General features: G+C 41.7%; 1 protein-coding gene across 3 annotated transcripts in view; it reads left to right on the top strand.

Annotated features, from left to right (window-relative positions):
• Start1 (Steroidogenic acute regulatory protein-like) overlaps positions 1 to 21,419 on the top strand; it is a 205,624-nt gene that overhangs the window by 106,708 nt on the left and 77,497 nt on the right. For all 3 annotated transcript variants that reach the window (XM_071664913.1, XM_071664911.1, XM_071664912.1), the window contains one exon: positions 298 to 423. In XM_071664913.1, the coding sequence (XP_071521014.1) occupies positions 298 to 423 (126 nt within the window). The remainder of the gene's footprint in view (positions 1 to 297; positions 424 to 21,419) is intronic.

The following is a 21,419-nucleotide window of genomic DNA, read 5'->3' as shown; positions in this document are numbered from 1 at the left end:
CATTATTCATGACAGCTAAAGAATGAAAGTGACCAAATGGGGCCACAGGACGAAAGGGCAGATAAATATGAAATGAAAGTATTAATGTATATGTACTGAGTGTACTAAATATATATGGTGTATTTAAGTGCATATTATACATATAATAGTCTGTGTTTGAAAATACTTTTGTGATGTGTACAAATTTATAGGGACTGTCCGGTGTACATAGGAAATACTTATTCTGGTACATATTTTTACTGAAGACGTATGTATGTGTACATAATCATTTAATAATAAAGTAATATTTTGATTCAGCTGCTAGTAATTGTGATCACCTGGAGACTGATCCACTTCTGCCTCAGTTAGAGAGAGTACGAGACTACTTGAGTCACTACAGTGAAAGTATAAGAGATTTCTACTCTCCAGTGGAGTCACTTATTGGTAAGAAGCATGGTTTTTCTCTGTACTGTTCTTTTTCTCCTTGTGGGAGGCTTAAGATTAGTGTTTTAAGCTTATTGATACTTGCTAAATATTTGATTCACTGGAAAATTAAAATTGTTTAGTGACCAGATGCCCAGAAGGCTTATAACATACATAGTGCAGTTTGGTAAGTGATTCTAGGTCAGACCTTTAGTTTACAGTGGCTGATCTAGAATCATCCTCAGATGATAGATAAAGTGTCTCAGTTCATTCCTTTATCATTAGATATACTCTAAACGTTTGTTTAGAAATGTTTCCACAGTACTGCAGTTTTTTTTTTTTTTTGCTTTGTCGCTGTCTCCCGCGTTTGCGAGGTAGCGCAAGGAAACAGACGAAAGAAATGGCCCAACCCACCCCCATACACATGTATATACATACGTCCACACACGCAAATATACATACCTACACAGCTTTCCATGGTTTACCACAGACGCTTCACATGCCCTGATTCAATCCACTGACAGCACGTCAACCCCGGTATACCACATCGCTCCAATTCACTCTATTCCTTGCCCTCCTTTCACCCTCCTGCATGTTCAGGCCCCGATCACACAAAATCTTTTTCACTCCATCTTTCCACCTCCAATTTGGTCTCCCTCTTCTCCTCGTTCCCTCCACCTCCGATACATATATCCTCTTGGTCAATCTTTCCTCACTCATTCTCTCCATGTGCCCAAACCATTTCAAAACACCCTCTTCTGCTCTCTCAACCATGCTCTTTTTATTTCCACACATCTCTCTTACCCTTACGTTACTTACTCGATCAAACCACCTCACACCACACATTGTCCTCAAACATCTCATTTCCAGCACATCCATCCTCCTGCGCACCACTCTATCCATAGCCCACGCCTCGCAACCATACAACATTGTTGGAACCACTATTCCTTCAAACATACCCATTTTTGCTTTCCGAGATAATGTTCTCGACTTCCACACATTCTTCAAGGCTCCCAGAATTTTCGCCCCCTCCCCCATCCTATGATCCACTTCCGCTTCCATGGTTCCATCCGCTGCCAGATCCACTCCCAGATATCTAAAACACTTCACTTCCTCCAGTTTTTCTCCATTCAAACTCACCTCCCAATTGACTTGACCCTCAACCCTACTGTACCTAATAACCTTGCTCTTATTCACATTTACTCTTAACTTTCTTCTTTCACACACTTTACCAAACTCAGTCACCAGCTTCTGCAGTTTCTCACATGAATCAGCCACCAGCGCTGTATCATCAGCGAACAACAACTGACTCACTTCCCAAGCTCTCTCATCCTCAGCAGACTTCATACTTGCCCCTCTTTCCAAAACACTTGCATTCACCTCCCTAACAACCCCATCCATAAACAAATTAAACAACCATGGAGACATCACACACCCCTGCCGCAAACCTACATTCACTGAGAACCAATCACTTTCCTCTCTTCCTACACGTACACATGCCTTACATCCTCGATAAAAACTTTTCACTTCTTCTAACAACTTGCCTCCCACACCATATATTCCTAATACCTTCCACTGAGCATCTCTATCAACTCTATCGTATGCCTTCTCCAGATCCATAAATGCTACATACAAATCCATTTGCTTTTCTGAGTATTTCTCACATACATTCTTCAAAGCAAACACCTGATCCACACATCCTCTACCACTTCTGAAACCACACTGCAGTTGTACTTAGTTATTTACAGTGCATGTTGATTTATCAAGCAAGACTAACATCACCATCCCTACGGCAAACACCCCTAATGCTCAGAGTTAAATAGATAGATAAATAAATAATGGTTTATTGGATTTAGGCAGCCAATCAACTGAAAATGCACTGTTAAGATATTGCAGAACTGGGCAATCATGACCGTATCCTGATAATTAATCATGCAGGAGTTTAAGCTTAGGGTGAGTTGGACATTTGCAAACTTTGGATAAGGATATGGGTGAGGTATGTCTAGAAAGATGGAGTGGCAGATATACAGGGATGTTTACAGTGTAACTAGTAAGATTTATACATTATGAACTTGATTGAACATTACATGATGAATATTATCATTATTATTATACATGGTTGCTGTTTTTTGCATCAGCTAGGAAAGACCAAGAAACAGACGAAGAAAGATCCATCCACTCATATACACACTTATATACATACACGTTCATAAACATACATATACATACATATAGTTTTTTATTATCATACTTAATCACTGTTTCTGGCGTCAGCGAGGTAGCGCAAGGAAACAGATGAAAGAATGGTCCAACCCACCCACATACACATGTATATACATACTCGTCCACACACACAAATATACATACCTATACATCTCAACGTATACATATATATACACACACAGATGTTGTAAATGGAAATGGTGAAGAGCTTGTAGATTTATGTCCTGAAAAAGGACTGGTGATTGGGAATACCTGGTTTAAAAAGCGAGATATACATAAGTATATGTATGTAAGTAGGAGAGATGGCCAGAGAGTGTTATTGGATTACGTGTTAATTGACAGGCGTGTGAAAGAGAGACTTTTGGATGTTAATGTGCTGAGAGGTGCAACTGGAGGGATGTCTGATCTTTATCTTGTGGAGGCGAAGGTGAAGATTTGTATGGGTTTTCAGAAAAGAAGAGTGAATGTTGGGGTGAAGAGGGTGGTGAGAGTAAGTGAGCTTGGGAAGGAGACTTGTGTGAGGAAGTACCAGGAGAGACTGAGTACAGAATGGAAAAAGGTGAGAACAATGGAAGTAAGGGGAGTGGGGGAGGAATGGGATGTATTTAGGGAATCAGTGATGGATTGTGCAAAAGATGCTTGTGGCATGAGAAGAGTGGGAGGTGGGTTGATTAGAAAGGGTAGTGAGTGATGGGATGAAGAAGTAAGATTATTAGTGAAAGAGAAGAGAGAGGCATTTGGACGATTTTTGCAGGGAAAAAATGCAATTGAGTGGGAGATGTATAAAAGAGACAGGAGGTCAAGAGAAAGGTGCAAGAGGTGAAAAAGAGGGCAAATGAGAGTTGGGGTGAGAGAGTATCATTAAATTTTAGGGAGAATGAAAAGATGTTCTGGAAGGAGGTAAATAAAGTGCGTAAGACAAGGGAGCAAATGGGAACTTCAGTGAAGGGCGCAAATGGGAAGGTGATAACAAGTAGTGGTGATGTGAGAAGGAGATGGAGTGAGTATTTTGAAGGTTTGTTGAATGTGTTTGATTATAGAGTGGCAGATATAGGGTGTTTTGGTCGAGGTGGTGTGCAAAGTGAGAGGGTTAGGGAAAATGATTTGGTAAACAGAGAAGAGGTAGTAAAAGCTTTGCGGAAGATGAAATCCGGCAAGGCAGCAGGTTTGGATGGTATTGCAGTGGAATTTATTAAAAAAGGGGGTGACTGTTTTATTGACTGGTTGGTAAGGTTATTTAATGTATATATGACTCATGGTGAGGTGCCTGAGGATTGGCGGAATGCGTGCATAGTGCCATTGTACAAAGGCAAAGGGGATAAGAGTGAGTGCTCAAATTACAGAGGTATAAGTTTGTTGAGTATTCCTGGTAAATTATATGGGAGGGTATTGATTGAGAGGGTGAAGGCATGTACAGAGCATCAGATTGGGGAAGAGCAGGGTGGTTTCAGAAGTGGTAGAGGATGTTTGGATCAGGTGTTTACTTTGAAGAATGTATGTGAGAAATACTTAGAAAAGCAAATGGATTTGTATGTAGCATTTATGGATCTGGAGAAGGCATATGATAGAGTTGATAGAGATGCTCTGTGGAAGGTATTAAGAATATATGGTGTGGGAGGCAAGTTGTTAGAAGCAGTGAAAAGTTTTTATCGAGGATGTAAGGCATGTGTACTTGTAGGAAGAGAGGAAAGTGATTGGTTCTCAGTGAATGTAGGTTTGTGGCAGGGGTGTGTGATGTCTCCATGGTTGTTTAATTTGTTTAAGGATGGGGTTGTTAGGGAGGTGAATGCAAGAGTTTTGGAAAGAGGGGCAAGTATGAAGTCTGTTGGGGATGAGAGAGCTTGGGAAGTGAGTCAGTTGTTGTTCGCTGATGATACAGCGCTGGTGGCTGATTCATGTGAGAAACTGCAGAAGCTGGTGACTGAGTTTGGTAAAGTGTGTGAAAGAAGAAAGTTAAGAGTAAATGTGAATAAGAGCAAGGTTATTAGGTACAGTAGGGTTGAGGGTCAAGTCAATTGGGAGGTAAGTTTGAATGGAGAAAAACTGGAGGAAGTGAAGTGTTTTAGATATCTGGGAGTGGATCTGGCAGCGGATGGAACCATGGAAGCGGAAGTGGATCATAGGGTTGGGGAGGGGGCGAAAATCCTGGGAGCGTTGAAGAATGTGTGGAAGTCGAGAACATTATCTCGGAAAGCAAAAATGGGTATGTTTGAAGGAATAGTGGTTCCAACAATGTTGTATGGTTGCGAGGCGTGGGCTATGGATAGAGTTGTGCGCAGGAGGATGGATGTGCTGGAAATGAGATGTTTGAGGACAATGTGTATTGTGAGGTGGTTTGATCGAGTAAGTAATGTAAGGGTAAGAGAGATGTTTGGAAATAAAAAGAGCGTGGTTGAGAGAGCAGAAGAGGGTGTTTTGAAATGGTTTGGGCACATGGAGAGAATGAGTGAGGAAAGATTGACCAAGAGGATATATGTGTCGGAGGTGGAGGGAATGAGGAGAAGTGGGAGACCAAATTGGAGGTGGAAAGATGGAGTGAAAAAGATTTTGTGTGATCGGGGCCTGAACATGCAGGAGGGTGAAAGGAGGGCAAGGAATAGAGTGAATTGGATCGATGTGGTATACCGAGGTTGACGTGCTTTCAGTGGATTGAATCAGGGCATGTGAAGCGTCTGGGGTAAACCATGGAAAGGTGTGTAGGTATGTATATTTGCGTGTGTGGACGTATGTATATACATGTGTATGGGGGTGGGTTGGGCCATTTCTTTCGTCTGTTTCCTTGCGCTACCTCGCAAACGCGGGAGACAGCGACAGAAAAAAAAAAAATACACATGTACATAATTCATATTGTCTGCCTTTATTCATTCCCATCGCCACCCCGCCAAACATGAAATAACAACCCCATCCCCCTGCAGGTGCGTGAGGTAGCGCTAGGAAAAGACAACAAAGGCCACATTCATTCACACTCAATCTCTAGCTGTCATGTATAATGCACTGAAACCACAGCTCCCTTTCCACATCCAGGCCCCACAAAACTTTCCATGGTTTACCTCAGACGCTTCACATGTCCTGGTTCAATCCATTGACAGCACACCGACCCCGGTATACCACATCGTTCCAATTCACTCTATTCCTTGCACGCCTTTCACCCTCCTGCATGTTCATGCCTTGATCACTCAAAATCTTTTTCACTCCATCTTTCCACCTCCAATTTGGTCTCCTACTTCTCCTCGTTCCCTCCACCTCTGTCACATATATCCTCTTTGTCAAACTTCCTCACTCATTCTCTCCATGTGACCAAACCATTTCAAAACACCCTCTTCTGCTCTCTCAACCACACTCTTTTTATTACCACACATCTCTCTTACTCTATTATTACTTACTCAATCAAACCACTTCACACCACATATTGTCCTCAAACATCTCATTTCCAGCTTATACACCCTCCTCCACACAACTCTATCTATAGCCCACGCCTCACATCCATATAACATTGTTGGAACGACTGTTCCTTCAAACATGCCCATTTTTGCTTTCTGAGATAATGTTCTCGACTTCCACACATTCTTCAACGCTCCCAGAACTTTCGCCCCCTCCCCCACCCTATGATTCACTTCCGCTTCCATGGTTCCATCCGCTGCCAGATCCACTCCCAGATATCTAAAACACTTCACTTCCTCCAGTTTTTCTCCATTCAAACTTACCTCCCACTTGACTTGTCCCTCAACCCTACTGTACCTAATAACCCTACTGTTATTCACATTTACTCTCAGCTTTCTTCTTTCTCACACTTTACCAAACTCAGTCACTAGCTTCTGCAGTTTCTCACCCGAATCAGCCACCAGCGCTGTATCATCAGCAAACAACAACTGACTCAATTTCCGAGCTCTCTCATCCACAACAGACTGCATACTTGCCCCTCTTTCCAAAACTCTTGCATTCACCTCCCTAACAAGCCCATCCATAAACAAATTAAACAACCATGGAGACATCACACACCCCTGCCGCAAACCAGCATTCACTGAGAACCAATCACACACATATACATACATATACATTTCACTGTATACATACATATACATTTCAACTTATACATACATATATATTTCAACATAGACATACATATACATACACAGACATATACATATATACACATGTACATATTCATACTTGCTTCCTTCACGCAATTCCTGTCGCCACCCCACTACACAGGAAACAGTATCCCTCCTCTCTCCAGTGAGGTAGTGCCAGGAAAATACCAAAAGGCCATATTCATTCACACTCAAGTCTCTGTCTGTCATGTGTAATGCACTGAAACCACAGCTCCCTTTCCACATTCAGGCCCTTCAGACACATATACATTTCAACTTTAATTCATGTACATACAGCGCTGGTGGCTGATTCATGTGAGAAACTGCAGAAGCTGGTGACTGAGTTTGGTAAAGTGTGTAAAAGAAGAAAGTTAAGAGTAAACGTGAATAAGAGCAAGGTTATTAGGTACAGTAGGGTTGAGGGTCAAGTCAATTGGGAGGTAAGTTTGAATGGAGAAAAACTGGAGGAAGTAAAGTGTTTTAGATATCTGGGAGTGGATCTGGCAGCAGATGGAACCATGGAAGCGGAAGTGGATCATAGGGTGGGGGAGGGGGCGAAAATTCTGGGAGCCTTGAAGAATGTGTGGAAGTTGAGAACATTATCTCGGAAAGCAAAAATGGGTATGTTTGAAGAAATAGTGGTGCCAACAATGTTGTATGGTTGCGAGGTGTGGGCTATGGATAGAGTTGTGCGCAGGAGGATGGATGTGCTGGAAATGAGATGTTTGAGGGCAGTGTGTGGTGTGAGGTGGTTTGATCGAGTAAGTAATGTAAGGGTAAGAGAGATGTGTGGAAATAAAAAGAGCGTGGTTGAGAGAGCAGAAGAGGGTGTTTTGAAATGGTTTGGGCACATGGAGAGAATGAGTGAGGAAAGATTAACCAAGAGGATATATGCGTCGGAGGTGGAGGGAACGAAGAGAAGTGGGAGGCCAAATTGGAGTTGGAAAGATGGAGTGAAAAAGATTTTGTGTGATTGGGGCCTGAACATGCAGGAGGGTGAAAGGAGGGCAAGGAATAGAGTGAATTGGATCGATGTGGTATACCGGGGTTGACGTGCTGTCAGTGGATTGAATCAGGGCATGTGAAGCGTCTGGGGTAAACCATGGAAAGCTGTGTAGGTATGTATATTTGCGTGTGTGGACGTATGTATATACATGTGTATGGGGGTGGGTTGGGCCATTTCTTTCTTCTGTTTCCTTGCTCTACCTTGCAAATGCGGGAGACAGCGACAAAAAAAAACAAAAAAAAACATATACATACACAGACATATACACATGTACATATTCATACTCACTTGCCTTCATCCATTCTTGGCGCAATCCCAACCCACCAGAAACAGAATTGCCACCCCCTGTGTCAGCAAGGTAGTGCCAGGAAAACAGACAGAAAAGGCTACAATCATTCACACTCAGTCTCTAATTGTCATGTAATGCACCGAAACCAGAGCTCCCTATCTGCATCCAGGCCCCATAGACCTTTCCATTGTTTACCCCAGACATTCCCCATGCCCTGGGTCAGTCCACTGACAGCACATCGACCCTGATATACCACATTTTTTTCCAGTTCACTCTATTCTGTACATGCATCAAAATCTTTTTCACTCCATCCTTCCAACTCCGATTTGGTCACCCACTTCTCCTTGTTTCCTCCACGCCTGATGCATATATCCTTTTTGTCAACCTTTCTTCACTCATTCTCTCCATGTGTCCTAACCATTTAAACACACCTTTTTCTGCTCTGTCAACCACACTTTTTATTACTACACATCTCTCTTACCCTTTCATTATTTGTTTGATCAAACATTCTCTTACCCCATATTGTCCTCAAACATTTCATTTCCAACTCATCCATCCTCCTCCGTACAACCGTATCTTTAGCCCATTCCTCACAACCATATAATATTGTCGAAACTTCTATTTCTTCAAACATACCCATTTTTCTCTCTTAGATAAAACTATCTCTTTCCACCCTATAACTCACTTCTACTTCCATGGTTCCATTTGCTGCTAAGTCCCCTCCGAGATATCTAAAACACTTCACTTCCTCCAATTTTTCTCCATTTAGACTTCCACCTCCATGGTTGCATTTGCTGCTAAGTCCGCTCCCAGATATCTAAAACACTTCACTTCTTCCAATTTTTCTCCATTCAGACTCACATCCCACCTAACTTTTCCCTCAAACCTGCTGAACCTAATAACCTTGCTCTTATTCACATTTACTCTCAACTTTCTCCTTTCACACACTTTTCCAAACTCAGTCACCAACTTCTGAAGTTTCTCACTCAAATCAGCCACCAGTGCTGTATCATCAGCGAACAACAACTGACTCGCTTCCCAAGCCTTCTCATCCACAACATACTTCATACTTGCCCCTCTCTCAAAACTCGTGCATTTGCCTCCCTAACCACCCCATCCATTAACAAATTAAAGAACCATGGGGACATCACACACCCCTGTCGCAGACCAACCTTCACTGGGAACCAGTCACTTTTCTTTCTTCCTACTTGTCCACATGCCTTACACCCTTGATTAAACTTCTCACTGCTTCAGGTACCTTACCTCCCACACTGCATTTTCTTAAGACCTTCCACAAAGCATCTCTATCCACCCTGTCATATGCCTTCTCCAGATCCATACATGCTACATACAAATCCATTTGTTTCTCTTTAAGTATTTCTCACAAACATTCTTCATAGCAAGCACCTGATGCACACATCCTTTACCACTTCTGAAACCACACTGCTCCTACCCAGTCTGATGCTCTGTACATGCCTTCACCCTCTCAATCAGTACCCTCCCATACAATTTTCCAGGAATACTCAACAATCGTATACCTCTCTAGTTTGAACACTTGCCTTTATCCCCTTTGCCTTTATACAGTGGCACTATACATACATTCTTGATATATTCAACTGCAGTACTGTCTAAACCCACCACCTTGCTGGATTTCATCTTCTGCAAACTTTCACCACCTCTCCTCACTTCAGACCACTCTTCCTGACTCTCTCACCTCGCACACCACACTGACCAAAACACCCTACATCTGCCACTCTGTCATCAAACACATTCAACAAACCAAAACTCACTCCATCTCCTCACTTGGTCGCTACATGTTATTACTTCCCCCTTGCCCCCATCACTGATGTTCCCATTTGTTCTCTTGTCTTACACACATTATTTACCTCCTTCCAAAACATCTTTTTATCCTCCCTAAAGATTAATGATACTCTCTCTCTCTCTCCAACTCTCATTTGCCTTCTTTTTCAACTCTTGCACCTTCCTCTTAACCTCCTGCCACTCTCTCTTATACATCTCCCAGTCACACCACTCAGTCTCTAGCTGTCATGTGTAATGCACTGAAACCACAGCTCTCTATCCACATCCAGGCCCCACAAAACTTTCCATGGTTTACCCCAGACACTTAACATGTCCTGGTTCAATCCATTGACAGCACGTCGACCCCAGTATACCACATCGTTCCAATTCACTCTCTTCTTTGCACGCCTTTCACCCTCCTATATGTTCAGGCCCCAGTTGCTCAAAATCTTTTTCACTCCATCCCTCCTCCTCCAGTTTGGTCTCCCACTTCTCATTCCTTCTACCTCTGACACACATATCCTCTTTTTCAACCTTTCCTCACTCATTCTCTCCATGTGACCAAACCATTTCAACACACCATATTCTGCTCTCTCAGCCACACTCCTTTTATTACCACACATCTCTCTTGCCCTTTCATTACTTACTCGATCAAACCACCTCACACCACATATTGTTCTCAAATATTTCATTTCCAACACATCCACGTGGATCCTCCTCCACACAACCCATGCCTCGCAACCATATAACATTGTTGGAACCACTATTCCTTCAAACATACCCATTTTTGCTCTCTGAGGTAACGTTCTCACCTTCCACATATTCTTCAACGCTCCCAGAACCTTAATCCCCTCCTCCGCCCTGTGACTCACTTTTGCTTCCATGGTTTCATCTGCTGCTAAATTCACTCCCAGATATGTAAGATACTTCACTTCCTCCAGTTTTTCTCCATTCAAACTTTTATTATTTTTACATTTATTTTACTTAGTCGCTGTCTCCCACGTTAGCGCAAGGAAACAGACAAAAGAATGGCCCAACCCACCCACATACACATGTGTATACATAAACGCCCACATACACACACACATATATATATATATACCTATACATTTCAATGTATACATACATATACATACACAGACATAAGCATATATACACTTGTAGATATTCATACTTGCTGCCTTCATCCCTTTCCATCGCCACCCTGCCACACATGAAAAACAGCACTCCTCTTCCCCCGCATGCATGAGTAGTGCTTGGAAAAGACAACAAAAGCCACATTCATTCACACTCAGTCTCTAGCTGTCATGTGTAATGAACCAAAACCATAGCTCCCTTTCCACATCCAGGCCCCACAAAAGTTTCCATCGTTTACCCGAGACACTTCACATTCCCTGGTTCAATCCATTGACAGCATGTCGGTCCCAGTATGCCACATCGTTCCAATTTACTTTATTCCTTGCGCGCCTTTCACCCTCCTGTATGTTCAGGACCCGATCGCTCAAAATCTTTTTCACTTCATCCTTCCACCTCTAATTTATTCTCCCACTTCTCGTTCCCTCCACCTCTGGCACATATATCCTCTTGTCAATCTTTCCTCACTGGTTCTCTCCATGTGACCGAACCATTTCAATACACCCTTTTTTGCTTTCTCAACCAGTCTTTTTATTACCACACATCTCTCTTACCCTTTCATTACTTACTCGATCAAACCACCCCACACCACATATTGTCCTCAGACACTTCATTTCTAACACACCCACCGTCCTCCTCACAACCCTATCTATAGGCCATGCTTCACAACCATATAACATTGTTGGAACCACTATTCCTTCAAACATACCCATTTCTGCTCCGAGATAACGTTCTTGCCTTCCTCACATTCTTCAGTGCCCTCAAAACCTTTGTCCCCTCCCCCACCCTGTGACTCACTTCCACTTCCATGGTTCCATCCACTGCTGAATCCACTCCCAGATATCTAAAACACTTTTCGCTTCCTCCAGTTTTTCTCCATTTAAACTTACCTCCCGATTGACTTGTCCCTCAACCCTACTGAACCTAATAACTTTGCACTTATTCACATTTACTCTTAGCTTTCTTCCTTCACATGCTTACCACAGTCAGTCACCAACTTCTGCAGTTTCTTACCCAAACCAGCCACCAGTGCTATATCATCAGCGAACAACAACTGACTCACTTCCCAAACCCTCTCATCCACAACAGACTGCATACTTGCCCCTCTCTCCAAAACTCTTGCATTCACCTCCGTAACAACTCCACCCTTAAACAACCATGGAGACATCACGCACCCCTGCCACAAACCGGCATTCACTGAGAACCACTCACTTTCCTCTCTTCCTACTCGTACACATGCCTTACATCCTTGATAAAAACTTTTCACTTAATACCTTCCACAAAGTATCTCTATCAACTCTATCATATGCCTTCTCCAGATCCATAAATGCTACATACAGATCCATCTGTTTTACTAAGCATTGCTCACATACATTCTTCAAAGCAAACACCTGATCCACACGTCCTCTACCTCTTCTGAATCCACACTGCTCTTCCCCCATCTGATGTTCCATACATGCTTTCGCTCTCTCAATCAATACCCTCCCACATAATTTCCCAGGAATTCTCAACAAACTTATACCTCTGTAATTTGAACACTCACCTTTATCCCCTTTGCCTTTGTACAATGGCACTATGCATGCATTCCGCCAATCCTCAGGCCCTTCACCATGAATCATAAAATACATAGAGTATCCTTACCAACCAATCAACAACACAGTCACCCCCTTTTTAAATATATTTCACTACAATACCATCCAAACCCTCCTCCTTGTTGGCTTTTATCTTCCGCAAAGCTTTCACTACCTCTTCTCTGTTTACCAAACCATTATCCCTAACCCTCTCACTTCGCACTCCACCACTCTATCATGAAACACATTCAACAAACCTTCAAAATAGTCACTCCGTCTTCTCACTTCACCACTAATTGTTATTACCTCCCTGTTTGCCCCTTCACCGATGTTCCCATTTGTTCTCTTGTCTTATGCACTTTATTTACCTCCTTCCAAAACATCTTTTTATTCTCCTTAAAATTTAATGATACACTCTCGCTGCAACTCTCATTTGCCCTCTTTTTCACCTCTTGCACCTTTCTCTTGACCTCATGCCTCTTTCTTTTATACATCTCCCTGTCATTTTCACTACTTCCCTGCAAAAATCGTCCAAACTCCTCTCTCTTCTCTTTCACTAACAATCTTACTTCTTCATCCCACCTCTCACTACCCGTGGGATGAAGCAGTGAGATTGCTAGTGAAAGAGAAGAGAACTTGTCCCTCAACCCTACTGAACCTAATAACATTGCTCTTATTCACATTTACTCTTAGCTTTCTTCTTTCACACACTTTACCAAACTCAGCCACCAACTTCTGCAGTTTCTCACCCAAATCAGCCACCAGCGCTGTATCATCAGCGAACAACAACTGACTCACTTCCCAAGCCCTCTCATCCCCAACAGACTGCATGCTTGCCCATCTCTCCAAAACTGTTGCATTAACTCCCTAACCACCCCATCTATAAACAAATTAAACATTGGAGACATCACGCACCCCTGCTGCAAACTGACATTCACTTCGAACCAGTCACTTTCCTCTCTTCCTACTTGTACACATGCCTTGCATATTTGGTAAAAACTTTTCACTTTTAGCAACTTACCTCCCACACCATATACTCTTAATACCTTCCACAAAGCATCTCTATCAACCCTATTTTATGCCTTCTCCAGATCCATAAATGATACATACATATCCATTTGTTTTTGCAAGTATTTCTCACATACATTCTTCAAAGCAAACACCTGATCCTCACATCCTCTATCACTTCTGAAACCACACTGCTCTTCCCCAATGTGATGCTCTGTACATGCCTTTACCCTCTCAATCAATACCCTCCCATATAATTTCCCAGGAATACACAACAAACTTCTTTCTTTCTTTCGTACTATTCGCCATTTCCCGCGTTAGCGAGGTAGCGTTAAGAACAGAGGACTGGAACTTTGAGGGAATATCCCCACCTGGCCCCTTTCTCTGTTCCTTCTTTTGGAAAATTAAAAAGAAAATGAGAGGGGAGGATTTCCAGGCCCCCCCCCCCGCGCGCCTTTAGTCGCCTTCTACGACACGCAAGGAATACGTGGGAAGTATTCTTTCTCCCCTATCCTCAGGGATAACTCAGCAAACTTATACCTCTGTAATTTGAACACTCACCTTTATCCCCTTTGCCTTTGTACAGTGGCACTATGCATGCATTCTGCCAATCCTGAGGCACTTCACCATGAATCATACATACATTGAATAGCCTTACCAACTAATCAACAACACAGTCACCCCCTATTTTAATAATTCCACACCAGTATCATCTAAGCCCGCCGCCTTGCCAGCTTTCATCTTCCTCATTCATATGCTTATGTATATCTCTCTTTTTAAACCATGTATTCCCAATCACCAGTATTTTTTCAGCGTACAAGTCCACAAGCTCTTCACCATTCACAACACTGAATACCCCATGTACACCAATTGTACCCTCAACTGCCACATTACTCACCTTTGCATTTTAATCACCCATCACTAATACTTGGTCTCATGCACCAAAACTGCTGACACACTCACTCAGCTGCTCCCAAATCACTTGCCTCTCATGATCTTTCTTCTCATGACCAGGTGCATAAGCACCAGTAATCACCCATCTCTCTCCATCCACTTTCAGTTTTACCCACATCAATCTAGAATTTACTTTCTTATACTGTATCACACACTCCTACAACTCCTCCTTTAAGAGTAGTGCTACATCTTCCTTAGCTCTTGTCCTCTCACCAACCCCTGACTTTACTCCCAATACTTTTCCAAACCTCTCTTCCCCCTTTACCCTTGAGCTTCATTTCATTCAGAGCCAGAACACTAGGTTGCTTTCCTCAATGATACTACCAATCTCTCCTTTCTTATCTTGGTTACATCTACACCCATTCAGACACCCCAATCTGAGCCTTCGAGAAGGATGAGCACTCCCTGCTTAACTCCTTCCGTTTTCCTTTTTACAAATTAAAATACATGAATGGGGGTCTCCAGCCCCCACTCCTGCACCCTTAAGTTACCTTCTAAGACACATAAGGAATATGTAGGAAGTATTCTTTCTCCCCACTCCCCAGGGATAAGTTACAGTAATACAGTTATTGACATAACACATATCCAAACTAACAGAAAACTGAATCGTTCATATGCAAACTATGAACATGTTCATAGATTGTTCATGAAGTTCACAATGGTAGGTATAGTGCTGTTCATATATCTTTCTATTTGAGTTCTGTATAGAACAAGTCATTTGTGGTGATGAATGGCGATCCATGGTAGAGGGCACTGGTGGGGAAGAGGTATCTGTGTCAGGTGTGTCAACAGTTTATTGCAAAGCTGTCATGTGAGCTGGTGATGGTGGTCGGAGAGGGTTGACAGGTTCAGCAAGAGGAGAGCCTCTTTGGAGATGGTTTAAAAAGGGCCCAGGATGATTATGCATGCTATTTACTGCATTCTTTCTAGCTAGTTGCTCTGTGCAGCTCTTATTGAGGAGGACCAAGCTGGGAAGGAGTACATGAGCTTAGGTTGATTGAAGATGGTGTAGACATTCTTGTGCTCAGTTGGTGGGACACCTTGTGATTTCAGTCTGCAGAGAAGGTACTGACATTATGAGGAAGATTTGATGATAAAGCTATCGTTACTCTTCGAGTTTAAACTCATGTATAGTGACACCAAGAAGTTTAACTGTAACTACCTGGAGGATGTCAGGGCCTAATGTAATATTAGGGGCCAGGAAGTTGTGTGTGCCCAGATTGATGTGCCTTATCACAATCTTCATATGGTTGATGGTGAAATCGTTGGTTATAGTCCATTCCTGAAGGTATTTGATATTCTTCTGAAGGGTACTGAAGTCAGGAGAAGTTTTGTTGATTGTGATGCCAAAGGTGAGGAATTCCTCCAGTCATGAGATGAGACGTTTACATAGTCCAAGGTTGACAGCTTTCTTTAGTATGATGTTATTGTTTACCAAGTCAAAGGTGAGTGCCACCAAGGTCTTGCTTTTCTTGGAGTTGCGGCTAACAAAGTCTAGGGGGTAAACAAGGCACTGATTGGTGGAGGAAGACTTCATGTTCCCAAACTGCTGAAGGTCTACTGAACTGACAGTATCAGCAAAACCGTGGTCAAAAGTCAAATGCAAAACTTTCATTAATTAGATTGGGGATTGGAGTGATCATGAAAGGGCATGAACTGTTGAGAGACTCTGGGTTGATGGATTTGGGTAGTGGTGTGACATATACTGTTTTGCAAGCTGTTGGGCGTTTAGATTGTTTGAGTGAAGCTTTGATTATGACGGTTTGTGGTGAAGCCAATTTATGGGAGATTTCGTCATACAGTTCCACTGGAAGACTTATGGGTGTGTTTAAGGGTTTTGTAATAAGTTACCAAATATGCTTAGATACTTAATATTCTTCTTTTATGTTTGGGGAGATGGTGTTAGTAGGTATGATGGGGGAGCAGATGTTGAGTTGTGGTAATTGTTAGCAAATATTGGCAAAGTGTTTGTTAATATGGTATGCGGCCTCCTCATTGCTAAGTTAGGCTACACAAGGGAAGGGGGAGAGCCTTCTCTTGTCACAGCCAGTCAGTTCTTTTATTGTCACACTGCTAGCTGTTGTTGACCTGCTTTAAATGCTGTACCTTGTTTGAGTAATAGGCCTTATTTGCAGTTCATACTTCATGTTGCACTTTATTGTGAAGTTGTTTGTAGAGGTTGTTGTTGCACTGTTGAATGCTTAATTTCATTGTTGCATAAGCCATTTAATGCAGTTGGTGATCATTAGAGCATCAGCTTGGTGAATTGTTACTGTCTTCAAGGGAAAGGGTGTTGTTAGGCCTGGCTGCAGGTTTCTCAATATTTCTCCCACATGGTTTCAGTATCATCTGCAGTGGTAATCTCAGTCCAGTGATGATGTGTTACCCACCAACTGAAATTCCTGTTTGTTGAGACAGTAAGTGGCGTTAAATTTTGATGTCTGCTCAGTTGTGTTGGGAGATGGTGGGGCCAGGGGACCACAATACAAATAAATGAGTACTGGGTTTAAAAGGGGAGGAGAGGCCTGAGTAATGGTCAGCCATGCCAGTGAGAATCAGTGCTTTGACCACATGCAGGAAGGTGAACAATCTGATATAGAAGTAGCTGTTTTTTGAGGATTGTGGTGTCTGTCTCATGGACATCCCCTGATATCACAAGCTTAGAACACAGGTACCTCATCCTAAGTTTGTCAGATGTAGAGATAAGTAGTTGTACAAGTGTCTCCGTAGTGGGGGAGTGTGGTGGATGGTAAACCATACACTAAATGGTGATGCCAATTTGGCACAGGTGTAATATGTACGAAAACTAATAGCGACTCCAGTCTCTCAGGCACATTAACTGTCAGCTGAGCTGGATGTAAGTCTTCATGACAGAAGAATGCCACACCTCCCCCACGCTTTGATGTATGAAGGCGGTAGACAAGAATATTGTCACTTAGCATACAAATTTCAGGAGGAAACTGCCAGGCCTTTGTTATTGCTATGACCTGGCTGTGAACTGACTTGGGGATGATGGTAAATTCCTCTGTTTTGTTTAGAAGGGAGGGAACATTCAGTTGTACCACTTACTTGGAATTTCAAAATGTTTTAAGTGTTTCATGTCAGCTGCTGGTGTACCATGTTTTTTCTTAGTAATTAATTTTCACTTGCTTTCCCGTGATTTTTCCTGCACTTGCCTCCGGCATGAAATATATTTAGCAACTTTAACTTCACACAAACACTGGTTAACCTTGTTTGAAACAATTGAAATACATGTTGGTTTAGATCAAAGTTGTGATGGTGTTTATGTTACACGACTGCAGCACTGACCGTGTGACTAAAGGCAGCATGGGAAACATTATCAAAGTCACTGTTCACTGTAAAGTTATCTATATCTCTCACTATGATATTTGTTGGAATTTGACAATCTTGGTTGAAGACAGATGTCCGATCAAATGTAATCCAAATTCCCTGCTGTGGGAGGGGGTAGCACAGATCACATTGATTTTTGGCAACTCGGCAGCACCTCGAACACACATCTGTCCCCCTCAAGGGTTTGACTGTATGTTAGTGACTCTTCCACTTGTGCCATCATCTGAAGCATCTCTAGCCATAGAAAATATATTTATCAAGTTTGTTATGGTCTTTCTTTGTCTGCGGCATCTTATACCTCCACCATGTTACCTTAGATACTCTTCACATTCATTCACTCATTGTCTTCTGCATGTTTAACTTGGTGCCATCATTCTTTTGCCCTTCTTGTGCATTTTTGTACATAATTTTTAACTTTAATTATCCTAATTCTGAGTGTATTGAATGAGTTTTGAGCTTTATTTTCTCTCATTAAAACAGAGATGATAAACAAGTAAATGATGTTGAGGATAATGAGGAAGATGAACACAAAAGAGGCAGAGATATCATGAATAATAATAATGGGATTAAGAAAAAACTAGATGAAAGGAAAGTTGTGAAAAATAATGAAACAGAATGATGTGACAGAAGATAGTAAAGTGATGAAACAAAAATATAAGCATAGCAATTAAAGAGACTATAGGTATGTTGTAGGAAAATGAAAATGTGACACTTGATTTTACATTTTTCATTCAACTGCAGGATCCTGTCAATAGGGCTCCAATAGCTTTAAGGCTGCACTTCATACAGGAGCAAGGAAATAATGGACTCCTCTGGAGCAAGAAGCACCTCAATGACAGTGTCCTTGCTATTTTTCACAAGGATCTCATTTTCTTGTTTGAGAAATGTATTTAGCCGGACAATTTCAGAGATGTACATAGAAATCAAATAGGTTCGTTACACATGATCTTTCCATAAAACCAAAACCAAGACCATGCTCATCTGTGAGAGTGGTCATGCAATCAATACACCCTTTAAATCTTCTTTATTAAGGTCATAATGTCTCACAGACTTTAAAAAATGTATCATTGCAGGTTCATTATTCATGAGAGAAAGCATTCCTTTGTTCAGTGGAAGTGCAATAACCTCTCCTTTACATCCATCAATAGGTCTGTCTAGTCTTTAGCTAAGGACATCACTAACAACAACTGTCGCTTCACCTTTCCTTTACTTTTTCAATCCGACAGCATTATAGCTGTCTCTCCCGTAGACAAAGCAACTCACTTTGGTTTTTGTTTCTCCTCGAACTCTGCCTTGGATGAATCAAACACTCCTTCACCCCCAGATGCTCGTCATACTGATCCCATGCCCCTTCCCTTAATCTCTTTTCGGACTGTCCAAAATGCACTTCTATCTCTCTACACAGCCAATGCTCATGGTCCTGACGGCCTCCATTCTTTTGTATTGAGAGGATGTGTCTCTGAACTTGTACTTTGGTTGCTTGTCTGTTCTGTTTCTTTTTAAAAACACATCCTGTATCATATTGGTTATTGCATTCTTTGAGTTTCTGATGAGCTACTTTCATAGAAAACAGGTCCTCTTTTATTTCACTGTTCCACCTCCCTGGTTTCGTTTTTGAAAAAGACCATCTTCTGTGCATTGATACATATCTTTCCTCAGCTGCATTGAAGGTTTTTGTGAAGCTTCAAGCTACATTCATGTCACTTTCATTGACTGTATCACCCCCAGGTTTGCCTGTCAAGAGCAATGCGAAGATCATTAATATTTGCACGTATTTTTTTTTAGTATCCCTGGGGATAGGGGAGAAAGAATACTTCCCACGTATTCCCTGTGTGTCGTAGAAGGCGACTAAAAGGGGAGGGAGCGGGGGGCTGGAAATCCTCCCCTCTCGTTTTTTTTTTTTTTTTTTTTTAATTTTCCAAAAGAAGGAACAGAGAATTCGGCCAGGTGAGGGTATTCCCTCAAAGGCCCAGTCCTCTGTTCTTAACGCTACCTCGCTAATGCGGGAAATGGCGAATAGTTTGAAAGAAAAAAAAAGATTTTTTTGAGTATGTTTTGCAACTGTCATGTTGACCAACAGTACATGCAATATTGAAAGCAGCTTCTAAGATATAATGTTGATGATCACTTGTACCAAACTTTTCTTCATCTCTAACATTATTAACAAGATCCTCGTATGTAGTAGGAACTAAATCTAATATATTCTTTTTGTGAGTTGGCTTCTTAACTAATTGGATCAGGGCACTGTCAAGCAAATCAAGGTAGAGTCCACACTCATATCTGCTGGAAAAGGATTCTCCCCATTTAGATTCTTGTATGTTAAAATCAACTATTATGATAGAATCTTGTTCATAACAAATTTATGCTAACTAATCATAATATATTTCGTCTACCTCTGGTGTATATGCATTAGGGGCGTATAAACTAGTCCTATTGTAATTTTTTATGTAATTTCTACAAAAATTAAAGTCGATAGTCCTAATAGCTATAATAGTTTTTCACTGGGATTTAAATGAGCTTTAATAGAGAGTAGGACACCATGGTCTACATTGTTTCATCTCTCCTTGTTAAACAGAGTGTATCCTTGAATTGAGTATTCATCATGGAAATCTCTGTTGCTTGTATCTAACCAAAATTCAGAAATGGCAGTCATATCATATTTTTTTCTGTTGCTGTTGTCACTAACTCTGAGACTTTATTTCTTATGCTCCGAGCATTAACCTGAAATATTTTGATATATCTTATATAGGGATGGAGTGATAGGGCGATGAAAGCAAAACTAGGTAAAAGGGGCATAGAGGTGGAGTGTGGCGGCGAGATGTGGTGGCTAATGGCAAGCCTGTTTGAGGATGATACTGTGTGGTTTGTGGAGAGTGAAGAGGAGTTGCAGAAGGTTATAAGTGTTTTTATGATATGTGTAAGCAGAGGAGATTGAAGGTAAATGCAAGTAAAAGTAACATAATTGTGTTTGAAAAGAAACAAAGTGGAAAGTATAGATTTTGTAAAACCATATAGAGTGAAAGAAGAAAGTGTACTTGGTTGCGTTTTTGTTATGGGGGTGGGGGGAAGACTGGAAGAATTGAGGGAATTTAAGTATCTGGGAGCTGTCTTGGTTAAGTGTGGTGATAAGGAAGGAGAGATAAGAGAGAGAGAACAGTACAGGGTAGAAAAATCATTGGGTCCCTTGATAGAATAATAAAGGGTGGAGGTGTATGGAAGTAAAAAGAGGATTAAGGGACAGCATAGTCCTTCCAACCCAGACCAATGGAGTTGAAACATGTATGTGGTTTGAGTCACATAGGTCAAGAATCCAGGCTGTGGAAATGAGTTATTAGAGAAGAGCATGTGGTGTGACTAGATGGAATGAAGAAAGAAATGAAAGGGTATATGAGAGATGTGGTATAGGAAGGAATTCAAAGGGAATGAATTGTTGAGTGGTAGAATGGATGAAGCATAATACTTTGAGGTGGCTTGGGCATGTGGAAAGAATGCAAGACTGGGAGATTACAAGGAGAGTATATGATCTTACAATTAAAGAGGTTGGTGTGAGTGGAAGACCACCTGTGACTTGGACAAATAGGATGGAGGGA

The sequence above is a fragment of the Panulirus ornatus genome, chromosome 9 (genome assembly GCF_036320965.1).
Source record: "Panulirus ornatus isolate Po-2019 chromosome 9, ASM3632096v1, whole genome shotgun sequence".
In the NCBI taxonomy this organism is placed as follows: Eukaryota; Metazoa; Arthropoda; class Malacostraca; order Decapoda; family Palinuridae; genus Panulirus; species Panulirus ornatus.
The sequence above is the reverse complement of the archived record's forward strand: the minus strand, read 5'-3'. Positions and strand labels throughout refer to the sequence as shown.